Here is a 22033-nt window from a genome sequence, read left to right on the forward strand (position 1 = left end):
TGCATGCGCATGCATGCTGTCAATTGATGTGGCTCGTAAAAAATTCTTTGGTATACATTATAATTATAGCTATATGTATAAAAGATACAAAAACGTGAAACTAAATAATTATTTTAAACGACACTTTTTATGCTAAACTAATTTAGTTAGTGGTTTATTCACTATCAAATTTCCTCTCGATATCGTCAGCTAGGCCTCCCCTCTCCACCCCGGGGCCTCTCAAAGCCTCCACCATGACCGACCAGCTCGGAGATCCCTTCTTGAACCACGCCTCCAGCATTGCAACAAAACACTTCTCCGTGTTATTGTAGTTAGTCTCTCTGATACTCTGAAGATTAAAACAAAAAACACAAGATAACGTAACTCAGTACTAGATACATAGCATGCATGAAGCCTCTAATACACTTTACCTGCCAATTAAATGGACGACTTCGCATTCATGCAATATAAATAAGCAATTTGGACAATATACTTACGTCTCTTGTTCCACTGTCCACATCCAAGTTAATGGCCAGGTGGTACCACTTTGCACGAGCATCCCAAGTAGCATCTTTGACAGTCTTGAGAGTTATGTCACCACCTGTAGCTGTGGCCTCACCTGACAAAGGGGGAACATGGTTTGGTAATGAAAACAGATGCAAACTAAATGCAATGTAGAGTTACCGTACAACTGTTGCAGAACAAATGTGGCTATAGGTACGCACATGTGTATCTTGTAGCCTTTGGCACACGGTTGAGTAATTAATGAACACACGATAATTATAATTATGTACATCTATAGAAAACATACTTCACACATGCAGCATTGACAGTACTTACTGATTCTCAAGCAGTGGTGCACTTTGAAGCAGAGCTGCTTGTTCTTGGATACTTCACAAGTGTAGAACCCATCGCAATGATCCCTCGTCACTTTGTCCACAGTGAGCTCGTTATCTGATCCACCCGCCACCTTCCTGCCTTTCCTGGTCCACTTGAAGGAGAGGTCATGAGGGTCAGCAAACGGCAGGGCTCTCAGAACAGGTGCCTCATTCAATTTAACTTCCTGCACAGTAAAAACAGATACGTTATAATAACATAAAACATCTCAAATAAAATGCATCATTTGAAATTTAATGTAGAAATGACATACGTAAATTTCTGTCATTTAAACACTAAAATACGATGATGCATCCCATATAACATATGTGTTTTTGCTGTGTGCATGTGGGAAATGATCTGATTCACAACAAATTGAACATGTATATAAACCACATGACGTAAAGAACTTTTTTCATGCACATGTACTAACACTAAAAACTCAGCTAAAAATAATGTTCTATCATAATTATACCTTTGAAAACCAGCATTCCTGACTTGGTGGCAGAGAAACACGATCATCCCCACACTGAAAGAAAGGACTGCGACCCTCCATCAACTTGCACAAACTCGTTTCTTCAGCGTTTTGATGCTTTGGGCACTGACAATCGAATGCAATAATCGGCTCGATCTTCTTGCTAATTCCACTCATCACATACAGGACGGTAGTCAGCACATAGGAGCAGAGATCATGCATGTCACAATCATCTTTTTTGGTGAGTCGAATCTCGTAACAGTCGGCGTGGGCTACCAGCGTGATGTGGTGTTTGGTACTATCGACATTGAAAGAGACCAGATTTCTCTTGACAAGAGATTCTCGCAGATTCCATTTCAGCCCCAAAATTCCTTTTTGTCCCTCGGAAACCAACTTGCTGATCATGGCACAGAAGACACCAATGGGCACATAGCCAGACTTGAAGGTGATCTTGATTGGAGAGGGTGTGTCGGAGTCGATGGCTGGAGCATTTGAAAGCTCTTCCTTTGAGGCACACTCGAGGATAGCTGGCATGAAGTAAATTGGCTGGCGACCTTTACCAACTATGGGTGCAAGGAGACTGACATGCTCAAGCAACTTCACAAGCTTGTCGACCGGGATCAATTCACCTTCCTTCACTTTTGTCTCGTTTGACTTGGAACAGCAGAGTTTAATCGTAGCAATCGAGAATTGTCCGAATTCTTGCCACTTCTTGATCTCGGCAGCGGTGAAACGAGACCTCTTATCGGATGAGTGTAGAGATACAAGAGATTCGACAAAAAGGAGACTGATGCTGTTGAAGACAACATTGGGGCTGCAGATGACACGGTTTTTGAAGTAAGACTCCTTGTCCTTGATGTCAGGGTAGTAGAGAAGGGCCCCCACACAATGGTGCAAATACCAAATGGTGAACTTCACCTCCTCTTCATCCATCTGTAATGCTTTGCCAATCTGAATACACTCTTCCATCGTCGCAATTTCAAATTCTTTTCTCAGAATAACCCCAAAAAGGAGCTGTACAGGGCGAATCGGGAGTTCGGCAGCTTTGAAACGTGAGTCAAACACTGTTTGAAGGTGTTCACGAATCGGATCAATGTCAGCATCTGTGCCATTGAAGTTATCAACGGAGAAGAATTGATTATCATCTGGGTGGCTGATGACGTCACTAAATTTTGAGGTAATGGTGGATAAGGCTTCATGCTTCTCTTGGAGTTTTGCCTGCAACAGCTTTTTAGTGTTGGCTTGAATGGTAGAATCTGTGCTCAACTGATGGACAACTGCACTTGCTAGCTTGGAGAGGGTTTCGTTACATTGCTTCATCTGGAGCAGAAGTTGAATAGCTTTGGGTGCGCTCCGTTTTAATTTCTTTTCGATTTCAGGAGGTAGAGTTTTCTCGAGAACTTCCACTTGCAATTCAGTATCCTCTTGTGATGTGGTTGGTTTATCAGTGGTAGCCTTTGCTTTTGCTTTTTGTTTTACAAGGTCTTTTGAAAAGGAATCTAATTCAAGCTGCTTGCCAACCTCTGCCTCTAATTCGGAAAAGATCTCCTCCACGTTCTGCTCAGATTCGACTTCTTGCTGCACCTCCAGAATCAGCTGTATTGCGGCTCCCAGAGTGTTTTCGTCAAGACCGGGGTAATCCCCCTTGAGCTTTGCCTGAACAACTTCTGCCTTGGCTTGAACTTCCAACTTGTCTTGGTAAGTGCCCACTAGACTCACGACAGCTTGAAGATCTCGAAAATGCTCAACTTTATCACCAATCTCGGAATCAACATCTGAATCAACTGTGACGTGATGGCTGATGGCTGAAAGAATTTGGGAGAGGGTCTCTCGAATCGTATACTTTGCTTGGTAGGGGGTGATTTTGTCTTGGTCACGTTCGTAGGAAACTTCATAAAGCTCGTCGAGATCTTTATCGAGAGGGAAGAAAGCGAGAAACATCCCCGGGCCCTTGCTCAAAAATGGAAGCATCTCTAAAAAGGCAGGCTGCCCACCTATGTCGATGATGTTGAGCAAAACTTTGCCTAACAACTGTTCCATGTAATTGCCGCGCTTGACAATATCTCGAAGGTTTTCAATGATCTTGTCGACCTTGGTGTCTGGAGCCTTTAGTTTGGCTGGCTGGCTTGATTCTTCCTGAGGAACTTGTTTTGCTTCAGGTTCTTCATTTGGCTTTGAATCATCAATGCGGGGATCATTCGTTGGATCAGCAGATTCTACTACTTTGGAAATGGCAGTATTTAGAACTTGCTGAACACCAATCAAGTAAGCAAAAATCAGTTGTGCTTCGTTGTCAATATCTGTGGAGGCTTTGAGAATCAATTTGGAGTCACTTGACACAGCCAGGACTTGATTACACTCGGCAAGAAGAGTGCTGCAGCGTTTTCTGTCTTGTGGTGGGATTGATGCCAGGTTAACCAGGTGACCCAGCAGACGTTTTCGGAAGGTGGTTTTGCCGAGCCCTGAAAGGCCGATTAGGTACAGTTTAAGGTAGCGGAGGTTGATGGTGTTCTTCTTATCTGTCAGCAACTCGTTCAGCTTGTGTACGTACTTTAACTGCTCTTTAACAGAGGCTGAAAGTGAAAGGTATACATATTATAAGTTTACAAGTGATTTATTAATGAAAGCACCGCGGGTGCTGATGTCTCGGTGGAGGGGCGCCAAAGCTTTATGGTAATGAAGCTACAGTAGTATAGTTAAATAATAGTGGATAATTTTCAGGGGGGGAGGGGGCAAAATATTTGTGGTTAAGCAATATTTAGTCACTTCGTGGACAATACTTTCGTGGTTGCTGCTTGCACTGCAGGTAAAGGTAGGCAAGGTCGTTTCATTCGTGGATAAAATATTCGTGGTCAGAGGTTAAACCACGAAAACCATGAATATTTTGCGCCATGAAAATTACCTGCTATACAGTACACACATGTACAGTTCATTACATGCAGGGAAGAGCAAAAAAAGAGTGGGAAATCATTTTGAAAAGGATGCCGAAAGTTCAAAGTCCATAATTATTAATGAAACCTAAAATTATATGGGGGGTGATCAGTGCCAAAACCTCCAGTTCTTTTTATTTAGTACTAAAATTATTTGCATGGTAAAGTTCTACATACAAATGACACGCTCTCTCTTATTTGCATGGTGAAGTTCTACATACAAATAATACTCTCATTTGCATGGTGAAGTTCTACATACAAATGACACGCTCTCTCTTATTTGCATGGTGATTTTCTACATACAAATGATACTCTTATTTGCATGGTGAAGTTCTACATATAAATTATACTCTTATTTGCATGGTGAAGTTCTACATACGATGAAAGTTCTACATACAAATGAGAAGTTCTACATACAAATAACGCTGCATGGCAAATGATAAGCTTTGTTAGTTTTACAATGACACTCTCATATATATTTGCATTGACTTGAAACCACTCCCTTTTTCATCTATAAGGAAGGGCTCGGATGAAAAAGGGAAGGTTGGAATACAATTAGAACAAACCACTATAACTACATAATGTGTGGGTGTTTATTCAGCTTTGATCCCAGACCGTCAGAAAATGTATTTTATACTCGAGGCTATATAGCAACAGAAATAGTACATGCGTGAGTGGTGGCACGCAAGTTGTTAGGACGTTAACAATAACATTGTGGGAGCGTGACATTCTTCACGCATGCCCCTATAGGACAACTGTAAATTTATTGAAGGAGGACACAATTAACATTATAGTATAGACGGACATTTTAATTAACATATCAACTACGTGTTGGACACGCCCGCTCATGTGGCAATCCTTTTTGGTCACATAAGTGGGCGTGTCCAATAATGGAGTTAAAAAAATTACTCTCTCCCCTGAGCCTTTTCTTAGGTGAAAAGGGGAGTAGTTTCCAGTTTAGCAAATTAACTATGCAAATGCGAGAGTATCATTTGTATGTAGAGCTTCACCATGCAAATGAGAGTATCATTTGTATGTAGAACTTCACCATGTAAATGAGAGTATCATTTGTATGTAGAACTTCACCATGCAGATGAGAGTATCATTTGTATGTAGAACTTCCCCATGCAAATGAGAGTATCATTTGTATGTAGAACTTCCCCATGCAAATGAGAGTATCATTTGTATGTAGAACTTCACCATGCAAATAAGAGAGAGCGCGTCATTTGTATGTAGAACTTCACTATGCAAATGATTTTAGTACTAAATAAACAGAGCTGGAGGTTTTGGCACTGATCACCCCCCATAATATTAATGGAAACAGTGACTTTGTAGCTCTTTTCTCATTCTTGCAGCTACCAAAAGATATAGCGTTTTAGTGCAGAGCTAACTACTAAGTAGAATAGGCAACATATTTTGCTACGCAAGAGTGTGAATAGTTTCCAACAGCCTTCAAAGTAGCCATAACTCGAGAACGCAGCTTTATTTTGCATTGTAATCGTGACTAGAGAAGCCTCAGAGGAGGTACGACATAGGTTGACCTTTTTGCTATTATTAATGAGTTACTCCCGTATTGCATTCCTACAGCATGACAGGATGTAACACCCTATAGGAGGTGTGGCCTCGCGTCATAATTTATCATCAAGTTTCACGGAGGAATTGTGAGTGTACGGAGAAAGAAGAGAATATACGGAAGCACAACACCAAAACTTGCTTTCCTAGCTAGCTAAAAGACTACAAACGATCATAGTACTCCACAGTAGTTATAAATAATGCCTAGCTATACATAAGAAAATGAATAGCATACTCATAGTTGAAGAAATGAGCTATGAACTTACAGTGTAAGAGTTTGTTGCGCTTTCTATGGCTCCTGTCTTAATGTAACACTTATAGTAGATACTAAGATTGATAAAATGCCTCTTGGAGAGACTCCAGAAGAGATAAACACAAAGAAAAGTAAAATAGCGCTGACGGTGCATAAAATACCTGCTGAGTCAACACAAATATCATGTGGGCATGACATCCTGTCATGCTGCAGGAATGCAATATGGGAGTAACTCATTAGCAAAAGGTCAACCTATGTCGTACCTCCTCTGGAGAACCCTGTATTAAGGTATATACATGTATGTTCGCAGTACATGCTTAGTCAGCAAAAAACGGTAAAGTATATACCCTTGAAATATACCCGCTATACGGTATGTGATCAACTAGGTAAGTACCGAGTGATCAGAGGTCTCTCCAAAAATTGCATGCATCTTATAGGGCAGCCAAACCTCGACAAGTCATAACACTCTATGTGTACCAGTTTTACTACCGCATTAAACATTACCACTATAATTATAGTCACTGCCATTAGTCACGCTACTCACCTGCTGTGTCCTTGCTTTCCTGCACTGAGGAGTCATCATTCTTGATGTACTTGTCCTCAATCTCATCAGCAATGTCAGGACGGTCAACAATTGGTAACCACAGGGCTTTAACCAGCTCAGACCAGGTGGGGTTGGGTGAGGACTGGAGCCATTTTCCAAGCATTGCAGTGAAGCGATCTTCTGAGGTATGGTGGTCCTTATCAATAGCCTGTATAGAGTGAACATTAACGTTAACATGTTATACGGTTGGAAGTTAAAAAAAAATTAATGAAGGAAATCTTTAAATATGCGACGCTTGGACATTTCATCTTTATACTTTAGCACCATTATTATTGTTTTGTATAGTCATTCTAGCTGGAAAATTACACGGTCACCTTATTTACAATTTACACGGTACAGAGAGTCTTACAACACCGGTATCTGAAGATTCTTAATAATTAGGTAATGATCGACCATAACCGGTGTTGTAAAACTCTCTGTACTGTGTAAATTGTAAATAAAGTGACTAATTGTTCATGAAACCATAGAGAGTGCTAGGAAACTGCATGCCCTTCAATCACCTCTAGTGTTCCGTATGGTAGACCCAGCACAAGCCCTAGGTAGAACCACTTAACACGAACGTCCCACAAGACAGCTCTCGCTTCTCCTAGTGTGAGGGACCCTGCATAGAAACACATGACAAGCAATGACATCCACATTTATACAGTAGGTAAACGATCGAACCATGACACAATAGAATGTACATTACATGTATATAATGAAAGCACCGCGGGTGCTGGTGCCTCGGTGGAGGTGTCAAAGCTACATAACATAAAGCTACTAGCTATTAGCAATAGTTTTATACTGACACACAATATAATTATAAACAATTTTGCAATTTTGCTGCATGCATTAATTGTAAGGCAGAATCCAGAATCACAGAGAAACTCAAAGAGTGGGTAATGATCGACCATAATTGTTGTTAAAAAGGATAGATGCCAAAAAGTCCAAGTTTAAAATGGCTGCATTAGCAGAGCCTTGCCAGCTCTCTTCTGAGGCTGAGTTCTCACTCTTGCAGCTACCAATAGCTAGCGTTCTAGTGCAGGGTAAGAGTGAAAAGAGCTGCAAACTGCACTTAGCTGTTTCATGCAGCTATTAATTTTATGGACTTCGAACTTTTGATATCGATCAACGATCATGGTCAGTCATTTCCCATTTTTTGCTTCATGTTTGGTGCCACCACCGAGGCATCAGCACCCGCGGTGCTTTCTAGTGTTGTAAAATTCCTATAGCCTCACGCATCGCCGACTTAGGCTTAGCTACAGAATGATGTCACTTCTGAGTATCCAGCCTCAAGGTTTGAGATTGGATACCGCAGCGAGCTTAAATCACACCATGGAATTAAGGTATAATCCACCAATCGATGCATCATGTAGTGTAGAACTTACTATTAAGAGGTTGAACTCGACCCTGTTGCGGCTGCTCTCTTTCTGCAGAAAACAATGCATGATTAATAAAACTTTACACATAATAACGTATATCGTATAGCGGGGAAGTTTTGTTTGGTGTAAATTTTTGTATAAACTGCCCAATTTCGTATTTTAAGTATTCGTACAGCTCAGGATAGTGACGTTGAACCGTATCACGGTAGAATAATTAATTTTCGTATGATGCTCTATCAGTGGTGTGCCTAACGAAGGGCTTTGGAGGCTTGAGCACCCCCTGGCCTTCCTGACAACCATGAGAGTAATCTAGCTATCAGTAATGGTCTAGCTAACTGAGCAGTTGTCTCGAATTCTCTTATGCAAATGAAAGTACAGTAGAACCTCGCTAATCTGGACCCCTTTAGTCCGAAACCTCGCAAATCTGGACAAAATGGAAAACTGAAAAGAGGAGGGGCTGTCAGTAGAATAGACTTCTGCGCATGCGCAATCTAGCTTATGAGTGTACCAGTTTTACTACCACATTAAACATTACCACTATAATTATAGTCACTGCCATTAGTCACGCTACTCACCTGCTGTGTCCTTGCTTTCCTGCACTGAGGAGTCATCATTCTTGATGTACTTGTCCTCAATCTCACCAGCAATGTCAGGACGGTTAATGAGTGTTGACCTCAGGGCTTCAACTAGCTTAAACCAGGTGGGGTTGAATGAGGACTGGAGCCATTCTCTAAGCATTGCAGTGAAGCGATCTTCCCCGGCACGGTTGTCCCTCCGAATAGCCTGTATAGAATGAAATTCATGTTAATTAAGTAACAATAATTTTTCGTTGGTAGTTGAAAAAAATTAATTTAGGCAATCCTCTAATTATGTGACGCTCAGACATATTTCATCTTTATACTTTAGCATCATTATTATTGTTTTTGCGTACATAATTATAGTCATAGTCAAGCTGGAAATTAGTCACGATCACCTTATATACAATTTACGCGGTACAGAGATTATAAAAACACTGGTATCTGAATATTCTAACACATGTATTATGTTTATACCGGTATCAGAGTTTATATCGTGTAAAATGCATGGTGACCGTGACTAATTGTTCATGAAACCATAGAGAGTGCTACAAAACTGCATGCCCTTCAATCACCAGTAGTGTGCTGAATGATAGACCCAACAGACGCCCCAGGCTGTACCATTCATCACGAGCATCCCACAAGGCAGATTTCACCTCTCTTAGTGTGAGGGACCCTGGAAACACATGACAAGCAATGACATCCACACAACATTAATTGATTGAGATTGAACTATGACACAATACAATATGTATTAATATCACCGTACCCTCGCAAAAATACGCCCACTCTTTTCTGCAAGAAGTTTAGGCTTATTAGGGGACTGGGGGTTTAATCTCGACCTGCGAGTTTTCATTCAAATATACGCCCACCCGCGGCCTCAAATCGAGGTTTACACTTTGCTCTATGACAATTCTTTATTAATTTATTGTATTTACACAGTATGAACATTTCATTGACAACAACAATGTTATAAACTAATGCACGAGTATATGATTAAAGCATGAGAAGAGAATGAACATGAAGAAGTGGACTCTGACTCTATTCGTTACTTGTGTCGATTCAGATGTAGCAGAAACTTCCCAAAGGATGGTAGGTCATACTCCTACAGAGCAGCTATCAGGTACTCTGTTTCAGAAAACCAAGGCAAGGTAGCCTGCAAAATTGGCCTGTGCAATAACTTTCTTGGACTTTGTGTTTTCCTTTCTCTGCATATTTAATAGGACTACTTGTTCCCTGCATATACATCTTCAAGGGCAAACAGATCCATACAGAGTTATGTGTCTGATCTTGGTCCAGCAAGCTAGTATAGTCTAATATCGTATAGCGTGTAATTTTCGTGGGGCAAAATATTCGTGGTTTTCGTGGTTGGAGGTCTGACCACAAATATTTTACCCACGAATGAAGCGACCTTGCCTACCTTTACCTGCAGTGCAAGCTCCAACCAAGAAAATATTACCCACGAAATATCTCAATATTGCTGAACCACGAATATTTTGTCCCCCGAAAAGTACCCGCTATACGGTAGTAAGCTATACCTAAAACTTCCTTTCTTTAATAGTGAACATGTGGCATTTAGCTACTGCGCATGCTCAACTCTTCACTCTGGGTGGGCTTATAATCGAGTGAAAACACCCTCGTGCAAGAACTTCGAAGCAAAAGAGGGGATGGGCGTTTATTCAAGATGGGCTTATTTTCGCGAGGGTACGGTACATGTATATAATTATGTCTGCACATTGCTTATTATAAGTGCAGACATCTCCACAGTACAACATAGTACATACGTAATATTGGTCATACTCAAAGTAATAGCCAGGGTGTCATACAGGAGGGAACCCTCCCTCTGGTATTGAAATAACAGTTGACCTTTTTTTAGCAAACATTTTCTGGTTACTTATCAAAAGCATGCCCCCTCTACTTCAAATCCTGTATGACACCCTGATAGCGCTTGTTTTACTTGCATGCAGTCTGTGCATGTGTACGTACCATCATGTATCTCCTCGGCAGGACTGCTAGTGGGATCATACTTACATGTATATAATGAAAGCACCGCGGGTGCTGGTGCCTCGGTGGAGGTGTCAAAGCTACATAACATAAAGCTACTAGTTATTAGCAATAGTTTTATACTGACACACAATATAATTATGAACAATTTTGCAATTTTGCTGCATACATTAATTGTAAGGCAGAATCCAGAATCACAGAGAAACTCAAAGAGAGTGGGTAATGATCGACAATAATTGTTGCTAAAAAGGATAGATGCCAAAAAGTCCAAGTTTAAAATGGCTGCATTAGCAGAGTCTTGCCAGCTCTCTTCTGAGGCTGAGTTCTCACTCTTGCAGCTACCAATATCTAGCGTTCTAGTGCAGGGTAAGAGTGAAAAGAGCTGCAAACTGCACTTAGCTGTTTCATGCAGCCATTAATTTTATGGACTTCGAACTTTTGGTATCAATCAACGATCATGGTCAGTCATTTCCCATTTTTTACTTCATGTTTGGTGCCACCACCGAGGCATCAGCACCCGCGGTGCTTTCTAGTGTTGTAAAATTCCTATAGCCTCACGCATCGCCGACTTAGGCTTAGCTACAGAATGATGTCACTTCTGAGTATCCAGCCTCAAGGTTTGAGATTGGATACCGCAGCGGGCTTAAATCACACCATGGAATTAAGGTATAATCCACCAATCGATGCATCATGTAGTGTAGAACTTACTATTAAGAGGTTGAACTCGACCCTGTTGCGGCTGCTCTCTTTCTGCAGAAAACAATGCATGATTAATAAAACTTTACACATAATAAGGTATATCGTATAGCGGGGAAGTTTTGTTTGGTGTAAATTTTTGTATAAACTGCCCAATTTCGTATTTTAAGTATTCGTACAGCTCAGGATAGTGACGTTGAATGTATCGCGGTAGAATAATTAATTTTCGTATGATGCTCTATCAGTGGTGTGCCTAACGAGAGGCTTTGGAGGCTTGAGCATCCCCTGGCCTACCTGACAACCATGAGAGTAATCTAGCTATCAGTAATGGTCTAGCTAACTGAGCAGTTGTCTCGAATTCTCTTATGCAAATGAAAGTACAGTAGAACCTCGCTAATCCGGACCCCTTTAGTCCGAAACCCGCACAAAATGGAAAACTGAAAAGAGGAGGGGCTGTCAGTAGAATAGACTTCTGCGCATGCGCAATCTAGATAATGAGTGTACCAGTTTTACTACCGCATTAAACATTACCACTATAATTATAGTCACTGCCATTAGTCACGCTACTCACCTGCTGTGTCCTTGCTTTCCTGCACTGAGGAGTCATCATTCTTGATGTACTTGTCCTCAATCTCATCAGCTATGTCAGGACGGTTAATGAGTGGTGCTCTCCCCAGGGCTTCAACCAGCTCAGACCAGGTGTGGTTGAATGGAGACTGGAGCCATTGTCTAAGCATTGCAGTGAAGCGATCTTCCCTGGTACGGTTGTTCTTCTGAATAGCCTGTATAGAGTGAAATTAAAATTAATTTAGGCAATCCTCTAATTATGTGACGCTCAGATATTTCATCTTTATACCTTTAGCATCATTATTATTGTTTTTGCGTACATAATTATAGTCATAGTCAAGCTGGAAATTAGTCACGATCACCTTATATACAATTTACGCGGTACAGAGATTATAAAAACACTGGTATCTGAATATTCTAACACATGTATTATGTTTATACCTGTATCAGAGTTTATATCGTGTAAAATGCATGGTGACCGTGACTAATTGTTCATGAAACCATAGAGAGTGCTAGGAAACTGCATGCCCTTCAATCACCAGTAGTGTGCTGAATGATAGACCCAACAGACGCCCCAGGCTGTACCATTCATCACGAGCATCCCACAAGGCAGATTTCACCTCTCTTAGTGTGAGGGACCCTGGAAACACATGACAAGCAATGACATCCACACAACATTAATTGATTGAGATTGAACTATGACACAATACAATATGTATTAATATCACCGTACCCTCGCAAAAATACGCCCACTCTTTTCTGCAAGAAGTTTAGGCTTATTAGGGGACTGGGGGTTTAATCTCGACCTGCGAGTTTTCATTCAAATATACGCCCACCCGCGGCCTCAAATCGAGGTTTACACTTTGCTCTATGACAATTCTTTATTAATTTATTGTATTTACACAGTATGAACATTTCATTGACAACAACAATGTTATAAACTAATGCACGAGTATATGATTAAAGCATGAGAAGAGAATGAACATGAAGAAGTGGACTCTGACTCTATTCGTTACTTGTGTCGATTCAGATGTAGCAGAAACTTCCCAAAGGATGGTAGGTCATACTCCTACAGAGCAGCTATCAGGTACTCTGTTTCAGAAAACCAAGGCAGCAAAATTGGCCTGTGTGATAACTTTCTTGGACTTTGTGTTTTCCTTTCTCTGCATATTTAATAGGACTACTTGTTCCCTGCATATACATCTTCAAGGGCAAACAGATCCATACAGAGTTATGTGTCTGATCTTGGTCCAGCAAGCTAGTATAGTCTAATATCGTATAGCGTGTAATTTTCGTGGGGCAAAATATTCGTGGTTTTTGTGGTTGGAGGTCTGACCACGAATATTTTACCCACGAATGAAGTGACCTTGCCTACCTTTACCTGCAGTGCAAGCTCCAACCACGAAAATATTACCCACGAAATGTCTCAATATTGCTGAACCACGAATATTTTGTCCCCCGAAAATTAGCCGCTATACGGTAGTAAGCTACCTAAAACTTCCTTTCTTCAATAGTGAACATGTGGCATTTAGCTACTGCGCATGCTCAACTCTTCATTCTGGGTGGGCTTATAATCGAGTGAAAATACCCTCGTGCAAGAACTTCGAAGCAAAAGAGGGGATGGGCGTTTATTCAAGATGGGCTTATTTTCGCGAGGGTACGGTACATGTATATAATTATGTCTACTCTGAAGAAAGTTACTGATAAAGTGAAACATTGCTTATTATAAGTGCAGACAACTCCACACTACAACATAGTACATACGTAATATTGGTCATACTCAAAGTATTAGCCAGGGTGTCATACAGGAGGGAACCCCCCCCTCTGGCATTGAAATAACAGTTGACCTTTTTTTAGCAAACATTTTCTGGTTACTTTCAAAAGCATGCCCCTCTACTTCAAATCCTGTATGACACCCTGATAGCGCTTATTTTACTTGCATGCAGTCTGTGCATGTGTATACAGCACCATAATGTATCTCCTCGGCAGGACTGCTAGTGGGATCATCGTACTCCACTGTCACACTGACTGTATACTGGAGGGGGTAATACACAAGTGTCTGAGATCATGTGACTACAACAGAATTGCATTATCATGTACGTATGATCAGCAAAATTGAATGATTGCGTAGTATTTGACTATTACAACAGAATGATACCTTGTCATAATGTTCGCAGAAATTAAATTAATACCCGCATCAAATATGTCACCTTAAGGTATAATCAGCATATTAATTTTGATGATGGAACAGCTACTCAGGAGTATCAGAGCATGCTATTAATCGGCACGGCAAGCTCCAAATTGTATACCAACACCAGTATGCATGCACTGTGAGACAAAATGAATGAATCACCTCTGAGTCCAGTGACCCTCTCCCCTTGTTCTTTAAAGAGAGTGGTGGGGATCGGTATCTGCCATTTCTGAGAAGACCGAGAGATATATCCAATGTACCCGTACCAACAAACCTGTAGACACATAAAAATTGTGGTCAAATGTAAACTGGATAATTAATACGACTAATACATGTATACGTACTAGTTACCAAGCAATATCAAACATTCTCATTTCGTATTTAATCTCACTCTGTTCTCGCTGTATGGATATCTCGCCGGTACAAATCAAGCTTGAGTGATTGGGTACCGCTGGGTTCCTTCAGTGGAAACACTAACTCCTCCTGTATTTAAAGAGAAGAGTGACAATATCAAATGCAGTACTTGACTACAGTAAACCTAAACATGTACACACATTATAGTCACACGTAGTACTACGCTATTAAATCCATTACATCAGTTTTGAGGTTATAAGCTATAGACAATATTCATACATAATTCACACAACTGCTCACATCATCCCAGTTCATAATACAGGCAGCAGGGCTAGGTGTTAGTATCACTCTCCTTGCGGTCGTCTGTCTCTCCTCCCCTATATGGAAACACAAGTCAATGCAAGCATTAGCAGGCCATTTTAATTATTCAACTAAAATGTCGGCCTGGGAAGAGGCAATTTCATCTTAATCTCAGAGATTTGTGATTGTCACGCCGTAAATAGCTCCCCATAAATCAACTATATGCGGCAGCAATAAATAGCTCCCCCAGTACAGGAAACAGCCCACCCACCCTTACTAACCGGCCATGGCAGCTTGAGTCAGTGGAGGGGGGACTGCCTATAGCAGGGCATTCTGCCATAGATAGTTCGAGGGACTCATTTATGGGGGACCTTCAGTATATTAATAATATGGCATGGCAGGAACACTAGATTCATCATTGCTAGATTTAGATCTATACCTCTAGCTATAGATGTAGATACCTTCAAAGGAAGCAACCACATAGTAACCGCCAAAGAGTAGGGAACTTCTGTCCCGACCAAGGCTTGCACTTATATCTTTTACTCTCAAGGCCATCATGCATCTCCTAGATCCTGTCAAGCATGCAAGTATGTAGGTCCACAGATTATGAGTCCACTGACCACTGCGGAAGTAGGGCTGTGGGCTAGGTTGGGCGTAGCTCTTATACTAACATTGTATGGCCTCTTAGGTTAGGAGTGTCCTTCTTAGGATCTAGTGTCCTTCTGCTTGCCATCATTGCCAGTGTTGCATATTGCACCATGTACCACTGCTCTAAGGCTGGGTATGAGTGAGTTCACATAGCCTGAGCAAATAGCCATTGCTGCAACTTGTAAGTGTCTCATCTTATGTGATCAACTAGCAAGAGCTGAGTCTACATCATGCTTTAGGTTCATGCTTCCAATCATTGCTATTAAATGTAAAAACAGGATGTTGTTGTTATAGACATAATTATTAATTTGCTAAGAAATACATAAATTCGTATTCAGGAATCGTGGTTACATGGGTGACCTTCAACCAGACGTCACAAGTGCAGTATGGTATCCATAGCGACAAGATGGTCCTGTCGAAGACTGTGACGGGAGATACCACAAAGTTTGTAGTGGGAGACGTGACTCACTTCATTCACAGGACCACTCTCAGCAATCTGGTTTCACTAGCAAAGTACGGTGAGTGTTGCACTATTGTTCATTTGGTCCCTCCAAAGACATCACCTCTAGTGATGTACCAATCATTCTATTATGACAAAGACCACTCAACAACGTTCCTACACGAAATACGCTTTCAAGACTCTGTTATAAGTTAGACCTCCCTTAATTATTATCACACACTAATAATTTATAACTGTCCTTATATATCACGTTGTCAAAGTACATACTTTTATGTGTCTATAGCAACTCACTGTACCCACTGCGCTCTTTACCACAGGTGTACAATGGCTCCACGTACAGTATTAACCGAGCCCCCTACAGACTACACATGTGGCTCCCCTGCCAACTGGAGTCAGGTGCTCACTCTGAGAACCCTGGGAGACCAAACCTCGGTCCCTATGCTGGCTGACATTCTATGGTAACTTTGGACTGGAGAATGCTCGCTCACTCCCATGGCTCATTGACAATGTTGCTAAGGAACGGTTTGATGCTGTACTGCATGCAGGGGGCAACTTCAATGTGAGGATTTTTGAGTCATGTATCATTTCTAAGAAATTAAAATCGATGGTGAAATGTTTGATGGAAACTAAATTAATGCCTACCTCGAGATAGAATCCACTTTTGACCTTTTTAGACTCAATGGCCACAGACATTCAGTTTCACCATAGCATGTACTCTTCTTAAGTGACATGTTCTTAGCTATATAGTACTGGCAGATTAAATGTCAACAATTACCTTCAATTTATAACTCTCTTGTCAATAACTTGTGCAGGAGGATAGTATGTACAGGAGGATGGTAGAGTGGAAGAGATGCTTTAACTCGTTACCCCGCCCCCTCACCTCTGCAGTAACTTCACTCACTACAATCATCGGTTCAGTATGCCTGGGAACAAGGAGGGACTCATGTGCAGGTGCCCGGGAATAAGGAGGGATTCATGTGCAGGTGTGTGTGGCTAATATATAGCATTGACATAATTAGCGATGGAGATATTTTATACAGTAGACTCTCACTATTCCAGCTCTCTGAAGTACAGCCATCTCGATAAATGGTTTGGCACGGATTGCTAGCTTGATGTTTACTGCACAAAACTCGCCCTAAAATGTGGCCACTCGCTATTTCGTATACTGGCAGGTACTAAAGCTTTTTAATAAATTATGATGTTTGGTGTGGTTTGGTAAATAAAATTGGATTATACTTAAATACAGAATCGAACAAAATCCTCTATATAGACAGAACCGCAAAATTAGTTATATTCAAGGTAGGGTCGTTTTTATAAGCTGCAGCTATTTTCTGAAATTAATGCGACCAACTCGCTATTCCAGCCAAACTGCACTGTACGTCCGAATTAACAAGAGTCTACTGTAAGTTAAGCAATGTGGTATGATAATTTATGTATAATAATTATGCAAACATAATTATTATTATGATGCACATTTTTGTCCGTGGCTTGCAATATCACAAGAGCTGAGCTCCTCCTAAGCTACTTAGAAAGTGTAAACTTTCCCTCCTTAACATCGTATCAGGTGACTACGTGGGGGCTCATACAAGCGACTGTGTCTGTGGGATGTGGTTGAGGAGATGCTATACTGACTACTTTTTCTGGTCACTAGGGAAGCGTCAAGTCTGCGTTTAGTATGTAGGCTTATGATTGCTTTGAACATGTATTTATTTATTATTCCCATTGAGAAATACAATTACACATTAATTAGATTGTACAGCTTGTGTTCCCACCATTCCAATTATTCACTCACCCTATCCTACAAGTGGTGACATGTTTTGTGATGCCACCTGTTTCTATGGCGAGTGATCACGATGAAGAGTGGGCAGTGGCCGTGTCAGGAAAAGAGAATAATGTTTGTGTACTGCAGAACCTCATAATTGCTTGTTAACTTGAGTTTGGATTAGTTCCTAGACCTATAATTATAGAGAGCTCTCTATCCCATGCATCCTTTTGAGGGAGAACTGGGTGTGTCAACAGCTCAACAGCTAACTTTGGATGCCCTTACTTTGCGTACTTGCGAATATTTGTCAGAATTCACATGCACCTTTATTTACCATTCACACAGAGCATCTGAAAGCTTAATGAATTCTGAAGATGTATACAGACAAGCACAATCATCCACTCCCCCTAACAATCACACCCGGAGCCTCCATCACTCAAAGCCTATGGAATCCTAAAACCGAACTCAATACGCTGTAAAGCCCTCCCTCCGGATCCACCACAAATATAATGGTGGGAATGTGCTAAGGATCTTTGTTGCTCCCCTCCATCACAAGTCACAAAGTCAACCGTACCCCCACAATGACCCCTACAACTAATTCTGAAGTAACCCCCAAACAAGAAGACTGAGAAAAAACATCGCTATACCCCTAAACCCCAGCAAAGAAGATCCCTTCTTAAACAATTGTGAAACACCTTCCCAACACCTCAGCAGACTCTGCCCACCATGTCTCTGCCCTCGGTAGTCGTAAGAGGAAGCTTATATTAATTTGTCAGCCAAACAGAGCTCAAAGAAAGCGAGAACGATAAAGAGTTGCTCAACCACCAGCTGATTTGTTTGCCAAGAGAACTAGCGCTACACTACCTTGCAATTGTAGCAAATGTATGCCTTCTCTGCTTAGTCAAACCACAATAGAACACTTTTTGTTTCAGTATATATCACATTAATAATTCTTCAAACTGTTTGTTTCATCTTTGAAAATGTAATGAGATGGAAAACATGATCAATACTGTGAGGTATACTCTACAATGTTATACAAGGGAGCATAAATTAGTTAAGTTACATAATATCAGGAGTATATATGTACTCGTGATAATATATAATAGCTGCAAAAATTGAGGACATAAAATTGATCTGTATTAACAGTATAATTATAGAGACAAACAATACAAAGTCACTGTATAAGAGTTCACAGACTTGACAGCGCCTGTGAATGGAGGCAATAAAGAATGAGTGGGTGGTTATAATCAGTAAGACTGGTGGGTGTGGGACATGAAATTGCTTAGTTACATTAGGGGCTAGACACACACAAAGTGTACATGCATGCATGCACACTGAATGATTAAAGACTAATAATTATACGGGCATAACTATATAACTATAAGACACAAAGTAAAATTAATATTGCTCAACCACGAATGTTTTAACCCCCAGATATTACCCGCTATACGGTAGCTTAATTGACATACACAAATTAAAGGGCACACACAAACACTCACCTTCATGCATTGACATACTTCAGCAGCAATCCCCTCTTTTTTTAGCATTACTAACATCTCCAGAAGAGCTCTGAATGTCGCTTGTGAGGGCTTCTTTCTTTTCCAGATGGCTAAACACTCGATCATAGCTAGGTGGTTACTTTCAGTTTTTTTCAACCTTACATCACTTTGCTCGCCAGAGGTTAGCTCGAGTAGATAAATATAGAACTCCACATTGTCAAAGTGGACCGCCAACAGTGGAATGTTTTTCTGTTGGATTTCACGGTTGATTTGGGAAGTAGTGAGGTGATATTTGTCCATCAGCTGTTGAAGAGCTGTACTCACTGGTTGAGCACATGATCCTACAGTACGGAATGAAAAGTCAGATAAGACACTTTAATGTATTGATATATGGATTATGAATATGAACACTACCAACAAAACCATCAATGTACACTATCGTAGAAACGATTATTAGCGTATGCCCTAATGGGTCAATAGCAAAGCTCTATATGCGTTTATATTAATTTAAGGATGCGCTTATAACTAAATGCAGTCATTTTGAGTTCCACCCAGTAACCAGATGTCTCTATGACGAGAGATGACTCGTAAGCTAGCCGTAGAAAGAGAATTATGTGTGGAGGTGTGGGACTGGCTCTAATGACAGGAGGGGTGCAAGTAATTACATGTTTGTATAAGATTGTCTTGGAAACAAAAAGCATATACTGAGAAATGTAATGGGAAACATATTTTAGTCTTTTGTTAAGCAATTAGTGAACACATGCATAATTTGCAAATACCTATAATCATATATATATACGTATTTCACATGCACAGCACTGTCATGACTTATCATCTATACTAGGTAAAGAGAGGGCCTGGTATCGACTGTTTGCCCATGCAGCCACATAATCCCCAGAAACTGGGGACTCCGGATATCATCGTATAATGCTCAGTAAAACAATGACGTCACAACGAACGGAAGTAGATTGAAGAAAGCCTACAACAGTGTGGATGACAATCATCTGAACGGAGGGAAGGCTGATAATAGCCTATATATGGACAGGCCACGCCCATCTGACACTAACCTTGGTGAAAGTCTACATGTAGACTATATCAGAAATAAATAGCTGCTGTAACCAAACGTACAGCTCTGCCTCTAGCTAGCTAGCTACATATAGCTCTGTGTATGACTATTCTTTGTCTGTATAATTATGTTATTCAGGATATTTTTCGGGGAAAATGTCAGTTTTATGGAAACATTACGGGGAAATTATCCAATAATTTTGTGCATGCGCAAACAGTCAGTAGCAGGCCTCCTTTTTGAGGCCTTGTGAAGGAGGCTAGGTAAGTATATATATACCGAGTGATCTATAATGACTTGACGAGTCATAACAATCTATGAGTGTATACCAGTTGTTTTACTACCGCATTAAATAGTGTGTACGGTAATCATGCAGCCATGCAATACTCACCTGCTGTGTCCTTGTTTTCTTGTAATGATGAGTCATCACTCTTGATGTAAACGTCCTCAATCATAGCAGCAATGTCAGGACGGTTAATGTCTGGTGACCTCAGGGTTTCAACCAGAACAGACCAGGTGGGGTTGGGTGAGGACTGGAGCCATACTTCAAGCATTGCAGTGAAGCAATCTCCCGGGGTATTGTAATGCTTCTTAATACTCTGTAGAGTGAAAACTCAATAGTTGGTACAATGTACTTGGTATAAATTTAACCATTGTCTTTATAGCCTCTAATTACCCGTACAGTGCGAAATTTGTGAGGCACTTAAATTTCGTAAATGGCCTCTAAAAGCATTTCGTAGACTAAATTTCGTCAGTTGACTGCTTACCGGAAGCATTCCCAGGCCTTGCCTTAAATCTTTGCGCTAGCTATTTAGCAGATAAAGAACAACGTTTGCATAGGATTGCTAACCAAACAAAACGGCTGTTTTGGAGTTGAACGAATTTTTTACCCCACGAAAATTACCCGCTATACGGTATACAGTGCTCTTATAACGACCGGACAACGTAAGATACGCATGCTCGGTAAAATGTTCCTGCCACGTGGTGAACACAGTAAGCAGCTGCAATTAATGAAGAGAGTGCACATGCAGTGCCAGTCATTACCCGAGGCGCACGTGGGCGGCCACGGGTATAGTAGTCTGTTGGTTTGTCTGTTTGTCACCAGTATATCTACTCACCTGGATGCCATAGCGCTGCGTTTGCAGCATAGGTAGCCTTCACACAACAATATCTTGGTTTAAATAGTGGCAGATTTTGATGTTAAAGCTTCTTTGTCGAGTAAAAGCGAGCAAAAGCTAAGAAGCTTAAACTTGCCACGTGGCCTTGAGTCAAGGTACGGGATCACTTCAGCTAAAAATACGTAGTCAAGGCCCTGATTATGTATTTTCAGCTGAAGTGATCCCGTACCAGGAACAATTTAATACCATCAAGAAAGTAGAATTGTGACTGGTTCAAGTGTTGACTGACTCTGGATTCTATACGTACTCCAGCCTGGAAGGAGCCATACTTCTCTTAGTCTAAGAGTCCAGGCTTCTTTGCTGTGATCCCAGTCCATAGTGCATGTCTCATGCATGTACGTTGTTAGTTTAGTTTTATTGCTCTTGAGTTGCTGTGCTAGCGCATGCTAGTCAGTCATACATGCTACATGCACTGCATTATCACTCTTCTGGTTTCTTTATTATCATGTCACCAGCCGAGGGTTTGCACTTTAGTGTTCTAGTGATAATATATAGCTAGCTCTATACTATATACTGATATATATATAGTAGCTGCAGCAGATTTAAACTTAAACAAAGGCTGTTAATAAGTGGATCGAAACTTTGAACACTTCAATTTGGTTAGGGTTTGAAGCAGACGATAGATACCAAGTAGTGACGCTAAGATGCAAGGTGTGTGTGCTCTTTGAAGACAAATACTCTTTGAA

The 22033-nt window shown here is 40.9% G+C and overlaps 1 protein-coding gene and 1 long non-coding RNA gene across 23 annotated transcripts in view; one reads left to right on the plus strand and one right to left on the minus strand.

Annotated features, from left to right (window-relative positions):
* Positions 1 to 27: 27 nt before the first annotated feature.
* LOC135335598 (uncharacterized) overlaps positions 28 to 22033 on the minus strand; it is a 45574-nt gene continuing 23568 nt past the window's right edge. For 2 of the 5 annotated variants that reach the window (XM_064531134.1, XM_064531132.1), the window contains 3 exons: positions 20561 to 20768; positions 19107 to 19447; positions 18671 to 18814 (listed from right to left, as the gene is read on the minus strand). In XM_064531134.1, the coding sequence (XP_064387204.1) occupies positions 18797 to 18814; positions 19107 to 19447; positions 20561 to 20768 (567 nt within the window). In that variant the 3' untranslated portion in view covers positions 18671 to 18796. Of the gene's footprint in view, positions 329 to 476; positions 599 to 819; positions 1043 to 1330; positions 3904 to 6629; positions 6838 to 7189; positions 7291 to 8056; positions 8099 to 8625; positions 8834 to 9200; positions 9302 to 11337; positions 11380 to 11896; positions 12108 to 12431; positions 12533 to 18670; positions 18815 to 19106; positions 19448 to 20560; positions 20769 to 22033 lie in introns of those variants that run through there. The other 3 variants (XM_064531131.1, XM_064531133.1, XM_064531135.1) reach the window with 3 other exon arrangements.
* On the plus strand, positions 15405 to 18588 carry LOC135335610 (uncharacterized). Of its 18 annotated transcripts, XR_010394559.1 has the most exons (7): positions 15406 to 15903; positions 16163 to 16404; positions 16658 to 16828; positions 16905 to 17017; positions 17092 to 17144; positions 17209 to 17247; positions 17410 to 18588. It is a non-coding gene; the product is annotated as an uncharacterized LOC135335610 (long non-coding RNA). The 18 variants fall into 18 exon arrangements; XR_010394563.1 differs by having other exon boundaries at positions 15405 to 15903; positions 16905 to 17518; positions 17651 to 17739; positions 17953 to 18588; XR_010394558.1 differs by having other exon boundaries at positions 16905 to 17144.

The sequence above is a fragment of the Halichondria panicea genome, chromosome 4 (genome assembly GCF_963675165.1).
Source record: "Halichondria panicea chromosome 4, odHalPani1.1, whole genome shotgun sequence".
Taxonomy (NCBI): Eukaryota; Metazoa; Porifera; class Demospongiae; order Suberitida; family Halichondriidae; genus Halichondria; species Halichondria panicea.